Genomic DNA, 25,621 nt, shown 5'->3' on the forward strand with positions numbered 1-25,621 from the left:
GGAAGCGGGGGGACGTGTTTTTTGTTGAGAACTTTTTTTTTTTTTTTTGCTTGTCAATTTTTTTCCTGCGTCCCCCTTAAAATTTTTGGTTGATACCCTTTTTTTTTTTTTTTTGCTTGTCAAAAATTGTTTGTGGTCTCCCCCTATTTAAATTTTTGGCTTCGGCCGCCAATGCCCCCCCCCCCCGGCAAGTCGGGTGCCAGCGAACTTGACCCCCCCCCCTCCCCCCGTATTTCAACAGTCTATCGAAAGCTCGGCGCTAGCGCTAGCTGAGAACGGCCACGAAATAATGTTGAAAAAGAATTCTGTCCATGCTGGGTCTGGATGGATATGGTTAAGCCGATCCGATACAGTAACAGTAGTCAGCACCGTTTCTTGCTGGTGTGGTGGTGCAGATTTCATACCGGTATTACAATTTATACTCTTTTCCCGAGTACGAACTGAGGTAAAATTCTTATGATATATTCATTTTTATTTATGTTTATAACCTAATGTAATATTTTGTTTTGACAGAAAAGCCTATATTTTAGTCCGTGAACGAAGAGCGACGAGACCGCCGATCGCGAGAGATTTTGTGCGTAGATGCAGCCGTAGAAGAAGTCTTGGCGGAACATGAAATGCGACCATGCCCGGAACTCTCGCGTACGTATTTGCTGAGAGTTCGCCTAGAGACCCGCGCAGGATGCGGGACGGGCGCGGGGAATCCCAACCACAAAAATCACTGAAACTGATGTTAAGTAGATCACGATATGAGAGTCTATCCTGTTGGACTTTGACCTCAAATATTTGTCATTGAGCCTATGGGATGAAATGGCATTGCGCAATGAGAGTTGTTGTTGAAAAGTCAACTTGAAAAATTTGCAATTCTGCGAGTAAGAAGATAACTAAGCCAAAGGCCTTTTTATATCTGTTGTCTTGACTCTTGTCAATGTCATCAATCTCTCGCCTCGGTTCACAGAAGAAAGAACATCAACAAAACAAACGACCTGTGACACTGCCATGGCATAGTGAACAGAATTGAAGTTCTTAGTATGCTATTCTCTCTGAAACTTTGATTTGAAAGACAGAGTGTGTATTATGATGATTGGAATCTTGGATCGAAAACAACCTAGGGCTAGGCTAGTGTGCATGTGGAACTAATTGACAAGTGACGAGTTGGATTGAACCAAGCAGCATGCAGCAAGAATGTAAATAGATCATGATCTAGAGATCATAGAGTTTAATTTTAGATCCCTTTGTCAACACACTTTTGACTTGATGTATTTTTCTTTTCTAGTCTTACTAAGTCTTACTAAGAATGTATTGAGGTCTAACTGACTCAATGCTTTGTGTGAGGTATTCGGCACTCATTTAATGAACAAGGTTATGATATAACCTTGTTCTCAGTTATATCTCCATGTGTGGCAAAATAAGGATGGCAATGTTTGGCTAATTTTCTCTTTTTCTTTGGGACAAATGCTTGATTTTTTTACACTGACAGTTTCCATTACACCTATGGCTATTCGTCATACAACTTGGCCCTTAAGTAAATTTGATTCTTTAAATTATTTTTTTCTTAATTAAAAATAGAGAAAAAAAGAGAAAATTTTCTTGCCATATTATTTTCCACCAATAGAGGGTGTACACAAAAATATGCCAAAAATTCAAGTTTTTGAGCGCTCTAGTGAATACAAAAATTATTCCCAAGTTACTAATGAAAAATAAATTGCAATTGTATGGAAATTTTAATCATTTTTTAAAGTGTGTGCTCTTTACAGAATTGGCATGCCATAGTCCAACTTGTACTCTGTAGATCCCCCACAGGCAGGGTGGTTGCAGTGAACAAGTGGTATTCGGCAGCTCTGTTGCTTTTTCAAGGATCTCAAAACTGTGGACCTGTTACATTGTGAACGTGATGACGATTCACAGTGGTAACCTTCCCTGATTTCTTATTTAAAATAAAACATTACATTTGCATTATCATCTTCAAGTTGAAAACGTGATGGGTGTAATTCTTGATCCCAAGTTCTAAAAAAGACAAAGAAAATCAGCATCCAAGTTAGCATGATATGTCAGAGCCTAACATTTTGCTGACTCCACAATACAGATACAGCCTGTGTACGCAACTTGCATTCAAAGACAGACTGGATATGGATTTTTTTTTAAATAACTTACTGTAACCTTCTATATTGCTGGGGAAAAAACTATTTGACCAAAAGATTGTGATAATTTTTCTTGAATTTATTTAAATTTATCAAATTCTATTTCCAGGGAGAATCCGAATTCAGTATGTCTGGTGATCACTACCATCCCAACGGCGGGATGCGTCATCAGCGAGGTTTGAAGCGCACATACAATGACAGAGGAGATGCTACTGGTTACTTTGCATATGAAAATCTTTCCAGAATACCATAGTAAGTATAAAAATGGCAATGGTTTATGTATTTATTTATTTATAAGTCTTTTTTTAGAAGGGTGGCTCCATCAGTAATTGGTATACTGTTGTCCTTGGAGGCCCTACAACAAAAATACAAACATAACAAACATGGGTATAAAAAGTGTACAATGTAAGTTGAGACAAACAAACTGTAAAGAAGAGAACAACACAAAAGGCCAGTTTATAAATTAAGACTATTATAAAGCCAAAATAAAAGACTAAATGAGGATTCGGATTGGGCATTTCTTAAGAAATTAGGTGAATTATTCCAAATGAATGCACCAGCAAAAGAAAAAACTTTGTTTGCCCATTTCCGTTCAAAGTTTGGGCAAAATCAAACCTGTGCTTTGTGCACTACAAGTACGAATACTATGTACAGTTTAAGATTTCTTAAAGATATTTAAAAATTAGGCTGGATTTCGATTAAGGAAAAGAGAAAATATTTTACATTTAAAATATTTCCATCTATCTTCCATGGGAACCCATTTCAGTTTGTTTGAATTAATTTGGGTAGGATTTCTTAGATTGACTCCCAAAATTACTCTGGCCATTTTTTGTGTTGTTTGATCATGACATCTTTTGTGCTCTGAGCACAGCTTGGAAGCTATGGAAGACAACAGTCGTAGGTGTAGGCTATGTGGATCAGAGAAAGCTTTTGTTCAATACTTTCTTTGCACATTTTATTATTTAAATGTATCTCTTAAAGTTCATTTTGAAGTGATAATTTCAGAAGTATTCATTTTCACTACCTTATGCATGTCATGATATGAAATTAGAAATTGATTTAGTCTGGTCAGTGTAGCTAATTATGATTAAAATTGTCTGTGTTTAGATTTTCTCTTTGAACTCACAAAAGTTAGTCCTTGGGTTGCAGTTATGAATTTTGTTCTGAGGAGCAATAAAAACTGAAAATGGAATTTAATCTTTTTAATATCGTTTGCTCAGAACATTCAATGAACAATTTGTATAATAAATGACAACTTACTTACTTTGATTTACTTCAATTTCAAATTAACAACACCATGTAGGCCTACATGTATAATTTCATTTCATAACTACTTCATTTTGCAAATATCTTGTAGTTTCAAAGGCATGTATTTATCGAACTCTGTGTTGCCTTTCAGCTATTCCAATTCTTGGATACCACCTGGAAATCTTCCCAAAAGACTGGGATCGCAGGAGTTTAACAATTATATCCCTAACAAGATGCCACGAACAGAAAACTCACGATCGTACTCCACCTCATCGGTCCCATTATCAATGTCATCCGCACCATCGCCTGCCTATTCCCGGATCCCTCCTCCACATCTGCAAAGGACTGTTACAAAGGGTCCAAGGTCAATGTCATCATCCTCATCATCATCGCCGGTGGCATTGCCGGCACCAGCAGCAACAAGAGGGACTGCTCATAGTCATATTAAAGTTACTGTTCAAAATGGTGTGAACTCTGAGAGAAGGAATAGCAGCACAAGTGGAACAGGTACAGACTCCAGCAAGCATAAAAGTAATCGAGATGAGATTGATAAATCTGACAAGTCTGGAAAAGAAGTGGATAGTGGGGCAACAAAGAGGAGAGTTTCGTCGCCGTCGTTGAGCAAGACAGAGGGGCTTGGAAAGACAGGGTCAGACAGTGGGGCAGGCCCTTCTAGCACCAAGAAGAATTCAAAAGACTTTTTAAAATCTCAAGAGGTAAGGCTGAAAAAACTTAGTCAATTGTTTGAAATGTAAAAATCGATTCAGCTGCTATTTCAATCTTGATCTCCATTCTTTAGGTAAAAAGGAATTGCTGGAGCTTTATGAACAAGGTGTCGTTTTTTTTTTTTTTTTTTTTTTTTATGGCACATGTTTGCCTTGAGCATTGTGGTTAAAATTGAATTGGGGCCTTATACTTGTAAATCACACCATTGTTTGTAAATAGTTTTCTTTTCTTTAATAGTTTTCTCTTTCAGCTGATGCAAGTCGTATGATGCCTCTTTTAAGCATATTAAAATGAGTAAAATCAACTTCAGAAGTTATACCAAGAAGGTGATTGGCAGATGGTATCTGAATAAAAAAAAAATCACGCCTTGAAGTTCTATTTCAGGAAAGCATTTCCTCCTAGAAAGATGTGGAAATTTGTATGGATTTTCTGTTGGACAGAAGTAGCCTATACCAAGCACTTTTGTTCTTTTCGTGGAGGATAACAAGACCTTACATTGTGTTCTTGATCAGTGTTTCATCACAATTGTATTGCCTTCCACATGAAATCTCATGGGGCATTTTGTCAGTTCTCAAATTGGGTTCTGTGTGATAGCACAAAAATTGGGGGCAGACTTAATTAGGCAGATTTGGTGTTTAGGTCGATCACACTGAATTTCTTGGCAAGTTTGAATTCAGAATCCACCAAACATTCACCAAGTTATGTGATTCTTGCACTTCAGAAAGCATGTGATTATGATTTCATTGCAGAACCATTATTTTGGCCAAGTTCTGGCATGCTGTTTGAATATTCATGACTACTTTTTATTTTTGATATTTCTAGATGTCGAGAAGAGTATGGAGCTATTATGTTGCAAACAAGCAAAGCAAAGTAGAGGAGAATGTCAAGGAGGAAATGAGACGGAAGTTAGAAGCATGCATCAAGGAAATCTACCCTAGTAAGTGCCAAATACATTATTCATTTGGGTTACCCATTGATATTTTTATCATTTATTTCATAACATGGTAAGGAAGAAAGAATTCAAGGTTTACAAATTGAAAGACCACTGAAACGTACAATGCTGACCTCTCTTTTAGCTGTTTGATTGCAGTTGTTCAACAGGAAGAGAAGAAGAAAAAGCACTTGTACCACTCTTAATAGATGTGGGAATAAATAAGATTGTTGTTGAGAGAATTAAACAGGCCATTAATACTACAGGTTATCTTATATGCTTTTACTATAAATGATGGTAAGATATAAGTCGCGACCTTCCAAGTAATACTGACTGAACATAGTGCTGGTTTGTTTTTTATTTTAATGTTAGTTGATTATAGCCAGTGAAATATCACCGATAACACAATATATCGCCAAGTACTATACTATACTATGCTACACTATACTATACTATGCTATGCTATGCTATACTATATTATATCCTACATAGATTGAATCCTGTATAGTGATTGGATCAAATAGCATCATGTGACCGAATATATTTCAACTATGATGGTGCGTGACGTCAGACCTCGATATATTTTTCGCTATACCAATATTCTGACGTCATAATTTCAGAAAACTGGATATTTAGCTTAACTCTCTGGCGCACCGGCCAGCGAGCTCTCTCCCGGGCAAGTCCCGCGATGCGTCGGCGCAGGCACTAATCTGCGTTCCGCTGAGCGCGGTGGCTCGGAAAAAAGTAGGTAATTCAAAGCAAGTAAGCGGACTTTGCAAGCTCAGCGCTTAGATTTTGGTTATAAATTATTAAAAGTAGGATATAAAACAAATATATCAGGCATTTCATTCGAAAGCATAATGGGTATTATTAATCCTCGGTTGGACTGGCAAAACTACTATATTTCCCTCGGGGCTTCGCCCCTCGGGAAAAATAGTAATTGCCAGACCAACCTCAGATGAATAATTCCACTATACTTTCTCAAAGCCTGATATATTTGTTTACTAATACTATACTATACTATAATATACTATACTATAATATACTATACTATACTATACTATATTATACAACACATAGATAGATCCTTGACAGCTGATTGGATAAATGCACGTCACATGACATTCGGAGGAATGAGCATTAGCATGCTAAGATATGCTAGCCGTGCTATAGTCGACTATTGCATGCTCGTGCTATAGTCGACTATAGCATGCTGAAGTAACACACTAAACCCATGGACATGCCCCTGTACACATTGAGTGAATTAGCTGTATACGCGCATGTATTTACTTTTTTCATCTTGGCCGATCCGACAATGCGTACTGTATGCGGCACTGCGCATACACGTTGCTAAGATTAACACAATGCGCGTATGTACGTTGCTAAGCTAATCCTTCCCAGGTACACTAGCTGTACCTGGACGACGCACTTTGGAGTTTAGTGCAGTACAGTATACAAATATTCAATGTTGATGAGTGCGATCGTTCCGAATATTGCATGAGTGTGCAAGTTGAAACAGTCTATTCAACGACGCGAAGCGGAGTTGAATAGACTGTTTCAACTTGCAACGAATGTAATATTCGGAACGTCGCACGAATACAACATTGAATATTTGTTTTATACAACACCGATAGCTTACACTTTAGACTAGATAGGCTAGATTCATAGGTCTAGTCTATGACTAACGCGCGTTAGGTCTTTAATTTTGCTTACAATGTTGTTTTTTGGGAGTCAGTAGATTTAAACCAGTAATCACAGGAGAGTCAAGTACTTTCAACATAGATAGATCCATGAGGTCAAATTTGTGTACGAATTCCATAAAATCCAGAAGGAAATCCAGAAGGTACGCAGTCGTACCCTGGGAATAATTTGCTTAGCAACGTACGTACGCGCATTGTGTTCAGCTTAGCAACGTTTATGCGCAGTGCTACGTACATCGGTCAGAGATACGAAAACGTGATTACGCGCGTATACCGCTAATTCACTTAACGTGTACGGGGCATGTCCATGGGTTCAGTGTGCCCAGGGATCTTGCAGTGCTGGCTCATTTACTTCAGCGTGCTATAGTCGAAGTTTATCGTTGAAGTTGGACTTCGAAAGTTTTGTGTTATGAATTTGAAATGGATTTCCTTCTGGAATTTATATGGAATTAATTCACAAATTGGACATATATCTGGAACTAGACTTGACTCTGAATTATGGAGTAAATACTGACGCTCAACAGACAAGCAAAATAAGACCTAACGTTTTGTCATAGACTTAAGGCCTAGCTAGATCTAACGTTAGTCTTAAAGTCATATCTAGTACTTAGCTATATCCATAATTATAGTCTAGACTGTAAGCTATCGGTGTTGTATAAAACAAATATTCAATGTTGTATTCGTGCGACGTTCCGAATATTACATTCGGTTCAAGTTGAAACAGTCTATTCAACTCCGCTTCGCGTCGTTGAATAGACTGTTTCAACTTGCACACTCATGTAATATTCGGAACGATCGCACTCATCAACATTGAATATTTGTATACTATACTATACCATGGAGCTATTACAGAAGGAGGACTGACTCTCTCGAACGCTTTGCCCCATGCGCGGCACCGCTAATCCCCTCACAGCAGGGTGGTCCATCACGGCACTTTCACACTTACAGGCGCATGCCGCCCGTAAATCAGCCCTAAATCTGATTGGGAAAGTTGATCGAATGCAATTTAAAACGCCTTCATTCGGACCCAATGGGTAATATTAATATAAATAAAATTTACAGATCATAATCAACGAAATATAAAAGTTAGGTCTAGATCTATCTCTTCAAGTGCGTCAATCCTAGTATTTTTCCGAAACGGTCCGGAGCTGAGGCCTGTACTGTGTGAATGAGCTGAGCACGCGAGCTCGGAGCTCAAGCGTCACACCCACCTTCAACTTACACAAATAGGAGTACGTGGGGCACCGGAAGATACTTGACGATGCATCAATCAACGTAGAAATGCCCCGCAGATTCGTCGTTATATTTTCAAGGCCATTGTAATCACGCAAATGATCTTTGCATAAAAATTAAGCTCAAAGTATGCTTTTTCACGTTATTATAATTTCTAAAACATGTACGACCAGGGAAAGATTTAACTACGGAAGAAAGACAGACATACCTAAAATGACCAATCTCCAACTTTCTCCGTTTGTAATTTTGTTGAGTCGAATGAGATTGTAACGTATTTGGTATGTATGCAAAGGGGATCATCTCAGAAGTTCAACCATACATAAAAGACGTACATCAGGAATCCGTACGAAGAGATATGGATGTTGGAAGTACAGCAAGTCGTGTTTCGATTTTGAAAAAAAACTGAGCTCAAAGAGAAGTTATGTGGGAGAACGGCGGTGCCTCGCAGGGACCTTCAAAAAATCTCTGACCACAGATTTTACGAGCGGGCTTATCGCGTTATGTAAGCGGGCTCTAACTTTAGCCTGGCGGCTCGCCGATTGATGTTAAATATCTTTCCTTCGCCCGAAGGAAGCGATAACAAAGGATTTACAGAGGAATTGGAAGATGGTTCTCCTTCTGTAATAGCTCTATGACTATACTGTACATTGCTTTCCGGTAGGGGGTAAATGAAGATAAGGCTTTCTTCTACGCTTGTCCATGAAAAATGGCCATTCAGTTACCGGCTTATGATGCTCTGAGTTGGTTTAAAGCAATACAGATCAGCATTTTTGGTCAGTGAATAGTGATTATAATCTTCATAATTGATAATACTTTGGTCATATTGTGCTACCACGTTATATCATCATTCTCCTAAAGACCATTATTGAATATTGAATATTTTTTCAATTTTGTATAATTTTGATGATATTGAATATTACCCAGCACTATCCCTCTGAACGGTTAATGTCATCTGTATCTAGACAGAATGTGACACTTATTGTCTTCCATGAGAAAGAGTATACAGTATATAAAATATTTGTTAAAAAGAAATTTATCATATTGTTTACCTTTGTAAAGTGTTAGACTATACTTCATAGAAGTATAATATTTATTTTTTATCTTGTGGGCAGAGAATCTTTCCCAAATATTTGATAGGATTACATTTTCTTTAGCTCAGAATTATGCAAAAATTCATCCTGTTTCTGTTTCTGTTTATGGTAACTCCCATAGGAACTCCGCAGGACAGCATTTTTGCTGGTACACGCCAAGCTGGTATATAACCAATTACCTAGGAAACATTTTTTATGTCTAGGTTTCAGTCATAGTGGCTGACCTTATAGACGACAGATATTACTCTGGGGTCTTTTTATCAAAGTGGAGACAATGGCAGAGTGAGGATTCGAACTCACAACCTTGCGATTATGAGTCCAATGCTCTAACCACTGGACCACACGCCCCGGAAACTACATGTATATTTGTCACCAATTCCTCTGTACCTACTTTTGTCCAAGTTATGCCATTTATTTATTTATTGGGTATTTTTGACAATGGCTCTAAATTTTGGCATAAATAGACAGTTGGGTCAAATTTTGATGATTGTTGTTGATATTCCTGATTGTATCTTTTTATCTTTATATGATCAGATGCTCTTCTTCTTCTTGGTGGATCTTCAATGAATGGGTTTGGTAGCACAGGATGTGATGCTGATATGTGTCTTTACCTCAGTGATTCATTGGTAATGATATTTATTTTATTTATTTATTTCTATTAGTTGTCTTTTAAGGTTCAGGGGGATCTAGCTTTTTGGCAAGGAGGCGGTTTTACCGAGGAATTTCTACCGAATAAAGTTCATTTTGGAACTGAGAAATTTGACAAGCAAAAAAAGGAAAAAACTGGTCTCATTATAAAACGAAGGCATATTTTTTTTAATTGGCAGCCCAAGGGGGGAGGGGTTATTTAAGTAGAAAAATATGTACCTATAATTATTATAACAAATAATAGATGATAATGCAATGTCCTATCAAATGGTACTGCATCTTCTATGTAGAATGCCAAGGGGGAAAAAATATGGGATTACCAGAATAGAATTATTATAGTGGGTACAAGGGCATTCTTTGATGTTTTTGTTCTTATTTGTTCTTGTTTTGTTATTGTTAATTTCATTTTAGATTAGCCAAAAAGATGCAAGACAAATCCTACTCACTCTCAGGGGATACCTTCAACACAGATGCTGTAAGTCATTTACTTTACTTTGCTCCAACGGTTTTGTAGGACTAAGCCTGTCCATCGATCAAAGTAGAGATGTCATTTGCATTTGAAATCTACTGCATTCATATGTGCACACATCTAATTTACCAGCGCTACGATGGCTACTATTTATCACAAAGATGTATGTTGCATTAGCTTAGCTGATACTGAGCTCAATGCTAAGCTCAGCTCAGCTTAGCCTGATGTAATTCAATGTAATGGTTTGGTTTAGACTACCCAGCGTTCATTTTACATAAATGAATGCAATATTGAAGCCAAGCCTGCACTTGAGTTACATGTATAGGAACTTCATTGATCTGTATTTCTGTAGTTGGGTTTGAAAAATCTGTTCAGTTGGAACTCCATCCTTTCATGTATCAGTTTAGGCCATGTCCCTGTAACATATTTTCAAAATGATTTGATTTAAAGAGAGCAATTTTCGAAGTATTCCAGTGTTTAACTGTTCTTGTTATTGTATTTGTATATTTTTATTTCAGCATTCATCAAGAATATGAAGGTCATTTTTGCGAAGGTTCCTATACTCAAGTTTCAACACAAGTTATTCAGGTACATTTTTACAGGATTAAGAATATGATATTGCAGGATGGACTCTGATTATGTTTGGGGCTGGTTATATATGTTTTATTTTATATAAAAAGAGATGGAGGGGGGGGGGGGTCAAATTGCATGAGGAGGTCAAAGGTATATGGAAATCCTGCCTGAAATTTCAATTGATATTATTCAATTAAATTTGCATGTTTTAAATAAAACAACAGGATTAAGATAGTACTCCTACAAATATGAGCAGTTAACAAGACCTTACAAACCCTAGGCAGATGTAATGTAAAATGATAATTGTAGAAAATTAATATACAATATTGTTAAAGTTCTTCATAGTTACTTCACATATTTATTCAATGAATTATGATCATTTCCTATGAGGCTTTAAACACAAAAATATGTTAAATGTTGTCGCAAGTTTAATGTAAAATGGAAATCCGTCATCATGCGAGGAAGGTTACAAAATAATATATCGATGGGAATATTTGAATAAGATTAATAAGGAAATCATGAAAGGATACTAAATGTTTGGTATGAAATCAGTTAAATGGGATGGTCAGAAATGAATTCTTGCCCATAAATTAATATCTCCCAATCTATTGATTATGTTTTTAGGGATCTTGACTGTGACCTCAACATTAACCACCACACAGTGAGTATTCATATCTAATATTTATGTCAACCTCTTGATCTATCTATCTATCTATCATTATTTTCTTTAATTGATTGTTTTTTTTTTTTAGGGGGGGGGGTACTTTTCACAATGTACTCCCGAAATCTACATTGGATAAGCTTTAATACATGTAAATGGGAATTTTCCAGGGCACTTTGTATTATTTTCTAGGGCTCTTTTAATCATTTCAGAACCAAAATCGCTTGTATCTCCTGTGTATTTTTTTTTCTTGACTGTAATGCCCATCTACATGTAGCCTTTGTACAGGTACCACCTAGTCCAAGCTGGATGTGTTTATTTACTCACAACTTTCTGTATAATAATCAACTGAAAAAAATAAAAACAAAACAGTTATTATATTGTGATACATGTTATAAATATTTCACTAAAGAGATAATGAATATAAAATTGAAAAAAAAAATTCTATAGAAGGAAATTTTGAGTTATACACTCATCTGAGATATAAGATATATGCTCTTCAACACTCCAGGTAGTATCTTTCTTTGGAACACTGTTTATTAATACACAGGAGGGATTGTAGGTTATCATTTAATTAGCTTGGAATTGACTTTTTAAGATAATGCACGTAATCATGATTATATTTGTCGGAGTGTGTCTTTTTAATTTTTTTATAGGGTGTTCGCAATACAGCTCTACTCCAAACGTACTCAGAATGTAAGTTTCGCTTGACTCTCCATCATAGCATTTTTTCCTGTGTAATAGGCATATTTATATCTTGGCATATATAACTTGAGTGAAAATGAAACATTTAATCTGTTTCCCATTTTAAGGTTGATGAAGATCTCATTATTTGGAGATATTTCTACAAGAGTTTTGCAGCTAAAAGTAGAAGGACATAGGAGCCTGAAGCTGCAAGATGTCAATAAAATCAAAAGCAGAGTTTTTAAATGGACCTTATTACTAACAAATCAAGATTATCATATATTCATATTCATTTTATTACGCTCAGGGCCAACCATATGTGATGGTATTCTGTCTGATTGCAGTAGTTTAGTTAAACCTGGGTAAACGTAAACCACACTTTTATGGAGTGCCATTTGTCAACTAATTCACCAATTGAAAAGCATTCTTCTGCTGCAAAAAAGTTTTCAAAAATCATGAAATGGAAAGAATATGGAAATACAAAAAATATCGTGAATTGTATTGAATTAATTGGTACATTATAATTTCCTTGAATATGGAAGAAATATTATGAAGCCCATCAGCATTCCATAGAATTGTGGTTTGAAATTCTGGATTAGACTAGGGCAAAACCTAGATTTAATTACCAAAATACCACCAGTGGTGTTTGATCATGAATTTGAGTCATTGTAGCTTGTCCAGTACTGTGTGCGCCTCACCGGCGACTGACTGGAATACTCCCCATGGAGTGGAGGATGTGCACACATTGTGTGCGGGAATGACTGATTGAATCCGATGACCGGGGTAATAATATATATATACATGTATATCTGTAAAGCACTTAGACACGTCGTTCCAATGTATTAAGCGCTATATCAAAGCAGATTATTATTATATTGAGTCACACTTGACTCTTATTGAACGATCTTTCCACCAATTATCTCTAAGGATGAATTCAATACAAATATAATTTGTATTACTCGACATCACTAATCTACTATTATCATACAGTGGATTGGCGTGTGTCCCCGTTGGTGATGATTATAAAGCAGTGGGCCAAGAACCATGGTATCAACGATGCCAGCCAAGGTACGCTCTCATCCTACTCCTACGTCCTCATGATCATCAACTATCTTCAAGGTAAGTCATATCAATCAGACCCTCTTTCATTTTACATTCATTTCAATTCAATTCGATAGTATTTACTTCCAATGGCTAAGTGGTACCGTGACATTTGCTCTGGCGACAATTGCTCTGATGGAAAATCTGCAAGTTAGGCCAAATACCGTAAGTAACGGTGTATTAACCGCACCCGTGTATTAACCGCACCCCCCATTTTCGGATGGAAAAAAAAAAAAAAAAAAATCATAAAAAAAAAAAAAAATCATAAAAAAAATAATTTAATCAAACTTACTTTCTATCTCTAATATGCGTATTTAAGAAAGAGTCAAGAACCAAAAAATATCGAAGAATTACTGGTAAAAAATGATGGGAAATCAGCGCTTCGTCACTTATCTGCAAGTTGCCGATATTATTGGCCACTTCCACACTCCGAGTCACCTCACACACACACATATGGTACCGGTGTTCATTGCAAGTACCGATACCAGCATCAACATGGGGGCTCACCCATACGAGAAGATCGTTCATATCATATTTCCTGCATCACAGCCCCACTTTTGCTTTCAGAATTCTGTCTAGCATTCAATGTCTTGACATGAATTTTAGACAAGGGAATACGGGAAGGTTCAAGATACGAGAAATTTGCGATTTTGTTCAGGTGTTTTTCTTGTCTGCTTTGAACTACTACCGGTAGTTCTCAGTACGTGTGTGGCGGTATCTTACAGACAGCAAAATAGGAAAAAAAATGCTAGTACCGGTATACCGTATTTTCAATGGGAGCTCTGGGCGGGAATAAAGTGAATAATAATTAAAAATAAAAGTCGGAAGGAGTGAAGATGGGGATTGAAGATTGATTTTGAGATGATGGATGATAGAGAGAAATGAAGGAAAGGCAAATGAAAGAAATTAATTGTCAAATAATACCAATAATTTGTCAAACAAAATAACTTCCACGGAAAGGTAAAGCGCCAGCTTACGTTGACGTTGCGATAAACATTACACATGCATGTCTTATTCGGCTAGCTGCACCGCGCTGTGCGATCGATTGGCGTCTGAACTTTGCCGCGATGACTAAAAAATGACAACAAAGACAGAGTCACACCATTAAAAATAGTCAGTTTCATGAAGGTAGGTGCGTTTGTTACCGTGATATAACTTTGAGGGACATTTACGGCAGATACCGGTAGTCATAGTTGCTTCCCTTTTATACCCGCGGCTCATACCCCTCTAAACGGGATTGCCCCAAGCGGCTACGCTCGGCCACCCGACGCGAGTTGAAAACTGGTAGTGGTATCGGGCTGAGATTGGCTTGGCCGGCTCAGACCTGTCACCGTGTATAAACCGCACCCCCGACTTTTGATTCTGTCCCGCCGAGAAAAAGGTGCGGTTAATACACCGTTACTTACGGTATTAAATCTAACCTCCAAACCTAAATAAACCATAATCCTTACATTTGCATTTTTCTGAACATAAAATGCTATTACAGTCCTAACTCTAACCCCATGCCATCTGAGATATTAAGACAGAGAATTACGCCGTGGCTGGGATTCGAACCCACGACCCTCTGTTCTGTAGTCAGAAGACTAATCCACTGGGCCACAACACTCCACATCACTCTCCAGATGACTCTGGGGATCAGTAACACAATGGTTAATTAGCGATTGATCGTACGCTTGATTTTCATGATTACATTACGGTCTATGCAATCAGTCATACAGATATTCTTCTACGATGATTGCTAAGCTTTGTGTTATGGGCCCAAGATGACCCTCCTATTTCACCTACCTTTCAAATTCCACTCCCAGTCTTATCTCTTTTATTCTCATTTCTCGTCCACATCTCTTCACTCTACCGCCCACACACTCCTGGGGGGGCATTTCATAAAGCTGTTCAGAGCAACTTTACGAACGACTGGTGATCCTTTCTTGTGGTAAATATATTCACCAATAAATGTTTATTGGTGATTATTTAGCATCTAAGAAAGGTTCAGCAATCGTTCTTAAAGTCGCTCTTAACTTACGATCAGCTTCATGAAACACCCACCTGTTCTGGGCTCCATAACACAAAGCGTAACGATTGATTGTACGATTGATTGTACATTGTAGTCAATGCAAGCAATCGTGAAAATTTGTTCTACGATCATTGCTAAGTTTTGTGTTACGGGCTCCTGGACTTTATCTACAGCGTACATGGTGATCTGTAAGTCTCTTCTACATTCATTTTGGATTCGTCTGAGTTCTAACATCTTCATTTTTTCACCTCTTTCTTTGTCATCTCAGTTGGATGTAAGCCTCCTGTTGTGGAGTCAATTCAGAAACAAGAATGGGTAAGATAAAGTGATATTAAAAAAAAAAAATTGTTGTTGACCACTGAATTACAAGAACAGAAGTCTTGTAAATATTGCGAGCGTATGCATATGTTAGACAAAGTTGTACAACGCCTACTTAGCTTGTTGTACGCGAGCAAATGGGAGGCTGAATGTCAAACATTTGTACTTTTGCACATGACGTCTCATCCAAAATGTACCGTTGCACGGGTCAAGAAAAGGTGACGTCACAATAAAAAATAAAGATTCAACGCATTGCATGCGCTTAGTAATTGCAGATGCGCAGGGTTTACTGGCTAAATGCACATTGTCATTGCAGGTCAGATGCGTGTTTGAGGGACTTCACTTTCACTTTCAAAAATTTATCTTATTTTCATAGATTAACAGAGGAAAAACTCTATTATTGTTCGTATTTTTGCCTACTTACGAGGCGTTGTACAACACAAATAGCGTATATTCTTATTCGTGCGATGGTGCGACATTTCGCAGTTGGTGAAAGAAATAAACACTCTATAGAGCATATTTCTTTCACCTCACGGGAAATCTCGCACCATCGCACTCATGCCTATTTGCTAATTGTATATTTGTCATATTTGCCTACCAATAGTTACACTACTAAAATAAGTCTACATACATGTGCACACTAGGCCCCTCCCCCATCCACTCCCCTTGAGCAGATACCCTCAAATAGGGAAATGTTTACCATTTGTGTAGTTGATAACCTCCATTTTTTTCTCTTTTTTTTTTACCTGGGCTCCGTTGCATAACAGTTACAATTATGGTAACTTTGCTATCCAACGGTAACTACCCTGAAAATCTTGATTCTGATTGGCCGTTGATCGGTGTTACCGTGGTAGTAACTTTTATGGAACGGGGCCCAGGTCAAAGTATCAAATCTTCCAGTGTAACAAATTATTCAAGTTTAAAACAAGCGTAGGATATAGCTAGGGTTGTTAAGAAGCAAATTCTCAAAATTAGTGGCTTTCGTGACTCTATAATGGTTGAATAAGCACAACATAAAGAAGAAACAAGTTTTTTTCAAAAACTGCAAAATATGTGCTTTAATGACTTGTTTTGTGAAAATGACATAAATGCTTGCGTGTGTGTGTGTATTTGAGTTTTGTCAGACGTGTATCAATCAGATATGATTATTTACATTTGGGACCGACCTTTAACGTCACCATCCGAAAGACGTGATCAGGGTTCGAACCTTGAACCTCTGCATCAAATTGTAACTTCCCCACATAGCTTGGACTACAGGCGCACGCCACAACGCCCAGTTGCCTTAACAGAAGCACTAATTGAAGACACTTGAGAAGCACTATTTAACGACACTATTGGAAGGTTTGAAGGGGTTCTTTAGGGGGAAGTTACTTTTGATATTGTATTTATATGGTCAACCATTTTGCCAATGACAGTTAATTATTTTATAAATTGAAATAAATAAAAATGAATAAATTTCCCCCAAATGAGCATGAATATCATTAACTTTTTGTTTATATTTATGCTGTAATATTTGTTTATTCTGTTGACAGGGTCGGACTGTGTTTTCCGATAATCAGAGTGTCCTGTACTCCTGGAATAGACTGTTTGAGTATCCAGTAAAGTTCATCACTGATCCCCATAACCAATCCAAAAACTCTCAGGATCTCTACTCACTACTCAAGGTCAGTCTCCGCAACAAATCACTTCGGTTTTATTACTATCAGGCTTAAAAAAGTGCTACGATTGCTTTTAAACATAAATACCAGTTGTGGTAGCGATATAAAACGAGTTCAAACAGAATCAAAAGCCTCTAATAAAATGACCACCAAAGTGCTTAAATCGTCGGCGGTCATCGGAACCGTCGTATCACACATACGACGGTGCAAACCCATTTCAGAGAAAATCGACTTCAAAGTTAACCATAATTTTCACACCTAGTTCCCCAGCCTTACAACATATTTATTGCTAGACACATACATGGTTTGGAAAGACCAAGACAATCGCTTGACATTGGTATCCTTATTTGTACACAAAACTAAGGATTGGAGAAAATATCGCAAAAAAAGCTACATGTACATGCTTGTAATTTCGGTTTGAGCGTCTTAGATTTTCCCTGTACAAAAACGCCATAGGGAAAAAGCGATACTGACCGCGATTCCAATGCGCGCGATCAGTCAAAACGTATCGCTTTTCAGGTGTAAAGTCAATGCAGTGCCCAGTGCCAATACGACGGTTTGGCTGACCGCTCGCATTGAGATCGCATTGTCGTATCGCTCTGTAACAGTATACGCTTCCAATGGGATTTGCGCATTTTATGAAAATTTTTGGATAGAATAGGACTTGTACTTCATTTTCTATGCAAATCTCAATTTTTTTTTTTTTTTAAACTAAAATTGACTGATACGACGGTTCGGATGAATGCCGACAAAATGTATATGGATAAACAATACGTGCCAAATCATTCTGCTAGAAAATGTGCCATTACTGAGAAATTGACAAAATCAAGTATGGCATTCTAGCCAAATTTCTGTTTTTTTTTTCACTAAATCAATTACTGTACACACTATCTAGGAATAGTAACTAAAATAGCTTTCTTCAGCATTAAAACATGTGGAAAGAGCACAGTAAAGATGCGACCCATTCAGTGAAAACAAGATTTTGAGATTTTCAGCTTCAAATAAATTTAGCACAAAGTTTTAGACCATGTTTAAAGTTAAACTGGACTTCGGATTATGGTCCTCTATGTTTTTTACTTTACAGTATGCCATAGTAACATGTGCCCTCTGAGTAATATCCATTGCATTGGTTGATTTGCAGGGTTTCTTTGAATACTACGCTAACTTTGACTTTGAGAATACAGTGATCAGCATACGATTAGGCAGCTGCTTCCCTTGCAATCTCCTACCTCCGAATCATCAGGGATGGAGACAGAAGTACATCTTTATCGAAGGTACATGTAAGAAGGAAATATCCTTCCTTGCTTTCTTTCATTCTTGCATTCTGTCATGCCTTCTCATCTTTCTCTGTATTTCTGTACAGTCGTTTGACAATTTTGACCTACCTCCAAATTTGAGCTGGGTCTTTCTAACTTAAAAGTTAGAGTAGGATATCTTCGAAATACCTCTCCAACATCTTGCATGTCACCTCTTCTTCCTTCTTCTCCTTTTCCACGTCCTCTTCTTTCGTCTGCTCTTTTATTCTCCTCTTCCTCCTCTTGTTCATCTTCCCTCTTCTACCTTTTATTTATCCTTCTGCCACTTCCTTCTCGCCTCTTCCACCGCTTCCTCTTCTTCCTTTTCCCATTCTCTTTCTCATCTTTCCTGTATTTGTTTTTGATGCCACCTTGGCAATCAAGGGATTCCAAAGAGGATAATGCTTTCGCTTTGTTGATAAACTCCACATAATTTATGTCTATGCTGCAACTGATTAATGATTGTGAAGTCATCAGCGACTAAAACCCACTATCTTTCATTATAATAAGGCTGATATTGAGGGGAAAGTACAATGCCATCATGTGAGAAGATTGTAAGCCGACATGTTTTAACACTTCTAGTCTTATTCTTACCATTGATGCTGCAGAGCCTTTTGACCGAATCAACACGGCGCGATCTGTCTTTGACTGGAGCAGATACAGGCAGATCCTGGAGGCTTTCGAGGAAACCCGCGAATCACTATGCAAGACCAACGACCTTGATCTCCAGAGCTTCCTCAACCTCAGATGATGATGGTTCGACGTCCCGTCTCCCTGTCCCGCTCTCTAGGAACGGTATGAATCATGGATTTTCTATAAGTGATACCCGATGAAGCCAAGCATTAGATGCTGGCTCCATGGCTCAAGTGAAGCAAGCATTAGTGGAGCATTTCACGAAACAGTTTGTGATTTTCACTGACAATTGATGTTAAACTCCTGAAATCCTTGCGTCTGATTGGCTCAGAACAGAATAGTCAGCGAAAATCACTGATAAGATGTTTCATGACAAACTCCCGGGTTTTCTTCAATCATTGTAATGATAACCTGAGGGAGTTTCTTAGTTTGACATTCCAGATTGTTGTGGCATGATCTTGAAGGCAATGCGCTTCTTGAGAATGATTGGAGAGTGTTAAGACTCATGATTTCTCTGATGTTCGAGCTAAACATAGAATTAACTTTGATTCCAAAGGAATTTTCCAACTCCTGATCTTGTGCAAATCTACGCTGCCAAAACCAACGTTAATTCATTGTGAACAGCTTGTACCCATATGACAGTTCACCAATACATCAATGTATGCTTTGAAATCTATGTTCTATGTGAACTAGCTATTTTGTCTTTCATTTTTGTCCAGGGACCCGTTTCATAAACCTTGCTTTCAATAACAATGCTATTTTGCTCTCAACCAATCAAAGTGTACAATTTCAGTAGCTTTCAATGGGTGTTTGTGCTTTGTCGTTGATATTACCAATTTATGAAGCAGGACCCAGAGCAGAGTACAAGATTCATGACATATCCTGTCTATCACACTTATACTTCACCACATTGGACCCTGTTTCACATAACTTGTTTAACATTAATTTGCTATATATGGTCATTATCCTATGGCAATTCAGTGTTAGTCACTCAAATGTGTTGATATCAGGAACTTTAAATTTGTGAAACAGGAGTTGGAATTGTATATCTCACATAATACTTAACCACATTGGACCCTGTTTCACATAACTTGCCAAACATCAGTATTCTATATCATTTTCCAGTGACAATTCAGTATCAGTCAGTCAAATGTGTTGATATCAGGATTGGTCCGTAATTGAACTTTAATTTTGTGAAACAGGGGTTGGAATTGTATATCTCACATATACTTAACCCCTCTGGACCCGGTTTTACATAACTTGCCAAACATCAATATCCAATATTCTTATTGAGTAACAATTCAGTATGAGTCAATCAAATGTGTTGATAAGGATTGGTCAGTAATTGAAATTTTATCTTGTGAAACAGGAACGCGATATCGTATTTTACCAAAGAATCCAATCATCAGGTTCAATCTATAGAACTTCATACCTCGTACTTGGTGTGTTGATGTGAGAATGATTTATGCAAACCAACTTGAGATGGGTTGATCCCTTTCTATGTTGTCATCCACCCGAAAGTACATGGTAATGTATACATTGTCTGCTTCTCCATAGAGGATTAGTTTTCCTTCCAATGTAATGTAAGCTACTATTGTGTTTAATAGTGTAGTGTTTTGTGGTATTTCTCATGGAATTTCTAAATGGGCTGTGTTTAAGATACAGGAATTTGGGAGTAAATCGCTGATCGCCATTCCCTCTTGTAATCTTTTTTAATTTAATGATATTCTACTAGATACTGAATTGGATCTTGTATGTGAACATTTCCACTGCTTAAGGAGAGATCTGTGCAACTATTAAGCCAAAGTAAAGAATAAGAAAAACAACGAGAGAAAGAAATTGAAAAACAAACACACCTGATATTGTATAAAGTTATGATATTGTGTACAAACAAGAGTTGTCTCTAAGTCTCTAATAAAGTCATAATCCTTAATAAATTGACGATTTTATATTGTATACATATAGCTACGTAAGTTACATTCCAAACATTTGTAAAATTCTATCCAATCATATTTGGCCAGATTGATTCTAGAATTTCCTCTTCCCGTTTTTGCGAGTTTCCTCCCTCTATGATAGTCAAGCGACTGTATGCAATGAATATTTTGTATACACTGAAGTTACTGAACATTTTTAGATGATATTATTTCCATGAAAATTTTGGTGACTGGATATTGCGTTGATATACCCTTTTAATGACCTGAGCAGTGATGATAATCTGTCAGAAACTTTTATTAAGTTCAGTAATGTACTATCCATTAAGTTTGGTTATCAGTGCTTTACATTATACCATATATTATTTATGCACAAATACAAACCAGATTCTAGAAGGAAGTGTGATGTTTCATGTACATGTCTTGGAAATTTACGTTGTACTGCATCTCGTTAACACCGTACATGATCATTGTTAGTGTGTCATTTGAATTCATGGTTGCATGTAACATTAACCCAACTATGGTGTATAATGTAATGATATGATCCAATGTTGATAGCCAGATGTTGCTTTAATTTCATCAACAAATAGCTGGAACACGAAATCTTCCTATATTAATTTTTTTGTGGGGGGGGGGTGTGTTTGAATTTCTTTTGGGGGAGGAGGGGGGGGGGGTGGGTCGTCAGAGGAGTGGTCTTTCACTTAGTTCTATCCATAGGGTCTTCATGAATAGTTTGACTTATACATGTATGTAAAATTTGACTTATATGAGACTCCAGGGTGTATTAAAAACAATAGGATATGATAACCATTTGATGGAATTCATATACATGTAGATCTGAATCGACCTAGGAGATTGTTAACTTTGTGTAAATTTTACTGTGGGAGCAGTGGATGTACAAGTACTGTTAATTGAAATAGCAAGATCAAAGAATTCTTACTGATGAAGAAAAAAAAAAGATTTAGAACCCTCAAATTAGGGGCCTGTTTCATAAACCTTGTTATAATGATAACAAATTATTATTAACAATTTAAAGCTACTCACTGGAATCGTTCAATATGATTGGCCGATGGTAAATTTATTATAGAAATGGCTTTTTTTTATAATAAGTCTTTATGAAAGAAGACCCAGATTTAGCAATTCTCTTTCATTTTATATGGTGTTGTAACCCATCAAGCCCCATTGGAAAATGTGTATTTATACTGAAATCAATTTTTTCTTCCAGGGATAAATAATACATGTATATGGGGCCTCAGGACGTTTTCGTCTCCAAAGTGCTCAAAAGAGCCCTGGAATCTCTAAAAGGAACCTTGGAAAATTGCCAATCATTGCAATGTTATGACTTATCCAATTTACAGATTTAGGCAGTAAGTTGTGATAAAAAGCCCCTGAAAAAAAAAATGATTTTTTGCCTGTTATGCTCTCACGTTCTGATTTTCACCCGTAGAGGGGCAGTGTCTCCTTAAGGAGACCCGTTTGCACTTTCTCTTATCCTGAATGTAACCAATCACACAATTAGATATGATTTAAAAATGAAAAAAAAAACCCAGGTACTACTGAAAACCTAATACATCTCCAGTGCCTTAATCAAAGCAGTTTGACTTGATTATTGTGTTATCTTTAAAATTAGCATTAGGTTAACCCTGATACCGGAATCTCCAGCCAGGCCATAACGATCATGCACAGCTTCATAAAAAATAATGAGTTTGCTATTTAGAATGCCAATTAGCATCTATCTAACTGTTCATTTGGATTCTTGCGATATTCATTAATTTATTATAAAAACTAATAATTTTGATTCCCAATTAGAGGAGTGAAAGGTAATGTCTAGGCATGTTACATACTGTATATGGGAAGAATGTCAGAATTTACTTCATTTTTTGAAAATTATGGTTACTTGTTAGTTGTTAGTACAATATATCAACTTTTTTTTATTTATAATGATAATAATAATAATGGTAAGTTTTTGTATAGGATAGCGCATAATGCAACAAATAAGTCTCTATGCGCTTTTCCTGTGTGATTATGTCACAATTCTTCCAAAATTAAATGCTATCTTGATCTGTAGTGTGTTTGAATGTATGAGACATTATTGTTTTTGTTGTTTTTGTCTCTCTCTACTCTTTAGTTCTTATGACACTTGTGTTCTGAAATATTACAAAAAGATGCAAAGCATGTGAATAGGTAATATATAGTTTTATTTGGTTTCAAAGCTATAAAAATCAAGTAGTTGTCATAAGCATTAATTTGCAGAGAAAGTCTTTAAAGTCAAGGTTATCAATCATTGTTGATGTAAATCTGGTAGTTCTGGCTTTAACAAAGCAAATGTGAATTAACGTAATGAAATGTTGCTCTGAAACCAAGATAGTCCCCAACATAAATAAACATTCCTGGGCCCATGTATTGGTATTGCTTGGAAGAAGACACGTCTCCAACTGAATGCCATGCTTATTGTGCTTACTTGCACAATTACAAATTTTTACTAGAATCATTTGGCATAATACACTTTTTTTAATTGACACACACTTTGGTGATCATTTTGTTGAATTTGTTGAATTTTGTTGAATTCTGTATGAATTAATGTTATGATTGTTGCCAGAAGTGGGATATAAGTTTTAAGCAGAAGTCCATCCTGATGTCAGATTGTTTTTTTGTTTTTTTTAATAAAAAATCAGTAAATCATTCATAAGGAGAGAAGCATATCAATGACGGTTTGGCAAAAATCCATCAAATAAAAAACAGCCAGAAATTGTCAAAGGTTTTTATTTTATGACTTATAGCAGCTCCTGGATGTCATGTAAAATGTTTGATTTTATGAATTTCATAAATTGCCATTTTTCAGTGGTTCATGATGATTTATATTTTTTCATGGAAGTGTGAATGGGGGTGCGTCGTGGTCTAGGGGTTCTGACTCTCGCCTTTGAAACAGAAGGTTGTGGGTTCGAATAGTAGCCATGGCACGTTTTCCTTCAGCAAGAAATTTATCCCCACTGTGCTGCACTCGACCCAGGTGAGGTGAATGGGTACCCGGCAGGTGTAATTCCTTGCATGCACTGAGCGCCGGTGACTAGCTCGAGCTACAACTGGGGTAATAACAGCAGCACTTTGTATCCTCTGGCAAAAAGCGCTGTATAAATCCAGCTCTTATTATTATGGAAAAAGTGTCATTGAATACATGGGTAAAAACCTTTTTTTCAATATCCTGAAATAATTGGCACTCTGTGGAATTCAAGTGCATGACATGTGGGAGAGCTACTTGTATGTGAAGTCACAACATATTATAATTTGAAAAAAAATTTAAACAAAACTTGGATATTCTTGCATTAATTTTGCGAAGCATGTGTTGATATCTATTTTTGTTTTGTTATGACCATTTTGACATCAGGGTGAACTTCGTTAAGTTTGCAAAATGAGGAGTATATATTCTAAAGGCCATTGTGCAATTTATTGGTTTCTGCTTTATATGTACCGAGATATTCTAATATGTCTCAGGAGGAAATTGGCTTGAACAAAATATAGCCAATCAAAGAGTTTTGACAATATCGTGTATTTTAATTTGATGGACCAATGACAAAGTCAACGGTAAAGAAATAGTGGTAGCAGTGATTTTATCAAATATTTAAAGAATGAATATGAATATTGAGGTGACAAGTTTAATATTCTTTTGTTTTAGATGATACAAGAAACAAAGTACTGTCAAGTGTCAGTTTTGTATTTTACTACATTTGTGTACAATGTCTATGTATTGATGCAGCCCAGTATAATGTTCATATGCTGTCTAGCAAATATAGAGTGGAATTACATGTATTTGCCGCTCTATGTTGTGTTTTTTATGTTCCAAGATATTATCAGGAATTCTGCATCTCTTGCTTTTTATTTCATTTTTTGTGTATGAGATATCGCCACGTGAGTGTCGAGGAGAAATGTGCTGATTCGTGGTGATTTTGATTTTTTTGTTAATAAAATTATATATTTACAGTTATGAGAATGAAGAAAGTGTTTGTTTTCATAAGAATTGGTTTGTTTCATATTTTTCTTGTCTGTACAAAAGTATTGTTCAATTTTACCGAGTGGAATTTGTGCAGTGCCCTTGTAAATTTTGATCAATTTCTTTTGGAACCCAGTTTATTTGAAAGGGCAAAAACAAGATAAACAAAATTTGCCACCTTGAATACCAAGTATTTTTGCAAAAGGGGAAATTACATTTGGATGTTGTTTTTGGTTTATGAGCACTCTTTTATTTAAACAATGGCTCAAAAGTAATATAGAACAGGTTAATTTGAACAAGCTGTAGTTTTATCTACAGTATAGCAACTATGAATTCAGCTCTCTCCACTGTAAGTATGCATTAACTTTTATCAAGAATATTCTTTTTATTAAGGACAAGTCCACCCCAACAAAAAGTTGATTTGAATAAAAAGAGAAAAACCAATCCAGCACAACACTGAAAATTTCATCAAATCGGATGTAAAATAAGAAAGTTATGACATTTTAAAGATTTGCTTATTTTTCACATAGTTATATGTACAATTTAGTCACATGCAAATGAGAGTCGATAATGTCCCTCAC

General features: G+C 36.6%; 1 protein-coding gene across 4 annotated transcripts; it reads left to right on the plus strand.

Moving 5' to 3' along the window:
* Positions 1–336: 336 nt before the first annotated feature.
* LOC129262445 (poly(A) RNA polymerase GLD2-like) lies at positions 337–25,034 on the plus strand. Of its 4 annotated transcripts, none has more exons than XM_064099782.1 (15): positions 337–445; positions 2,251–2,393; positions 3,541–4,105; positions 4,938–5,052; positions 9,605–9,696; positions 10,130–10,193; positions 10,706–10,775; positions 11,385–11,421; positions 12,078–12,117; positions 13,096–13,224; positions 15,486–15,532; positions 17,068–17,199; positions 18,335–18,467; positions 19,097–19,283; positions 20,491–25,034. In XM_064099782.1, the coding sequence occupies exons 2-14, from the start codon at positions 2,269–2,271 to the stop codon at positions 19,237–19,239; spliced, it is 1,692 nt and encodes a 563-aa protein (XP_063955852.1). In that variant the 5' UTR covers positions 337–445; positions 2,251–2,268; the 3' UTR covers positions 19,240–19,283; positions 20,491–25,034. The 4 variants fall into 4 exon arrangements, with proteins under 4 accessions (XP_063955852.1, XP_063955854.1, XP_054756542.2 ...); XM_064099783.1 differs by lacking the exon at positions 337–445 and adding an exon at positions 801–1,187 and having other exon boundaries at positions 20,491–22,624; XM_064099784.1 differs by having other exon boundaries at positions 19,097–25,034.
* Positions 25,035–25,621: the final 587 nt, after the last annotated feature.

Source organism: Lytechinus pictus, chromosome 5, assembly GCF_037042905.1.
Source record: "Lytechinus pictus isolate F3 Inbred chromosome 5, Lp3.0, whole genome shotgun sequence".
Taxonomy (NCBI): Eukaryota; Metazoa; Echinodermata; class Echinoidea; order Temnopleuroida; family Toxopneustidae; genus Lytechinus; species Lytechinus pictus.

Coding starts and splice junctions, on each gene's coding strand:
- LOC129262445 (XM_064099784.1), top strand. CDS start 2,269: ATGTCTGGTGATCACTACCATCCCAACGGCGGGATGCGTCATCAGCGA. Junction 17,200..18,334: donor ATCTCTACTCACTACTCAAG/GTCAGTCTCCGC, acceptor GTTGATTTGCAG/GGTTTCTTTGAATACTACGC. Junction 18,468..19,096: donor GAAGTACATCTTTATCGAAG/GTACATGTAAGA, acceptor TTGATGCTGCAG/AGCCTTTTGACCGAATCAAC.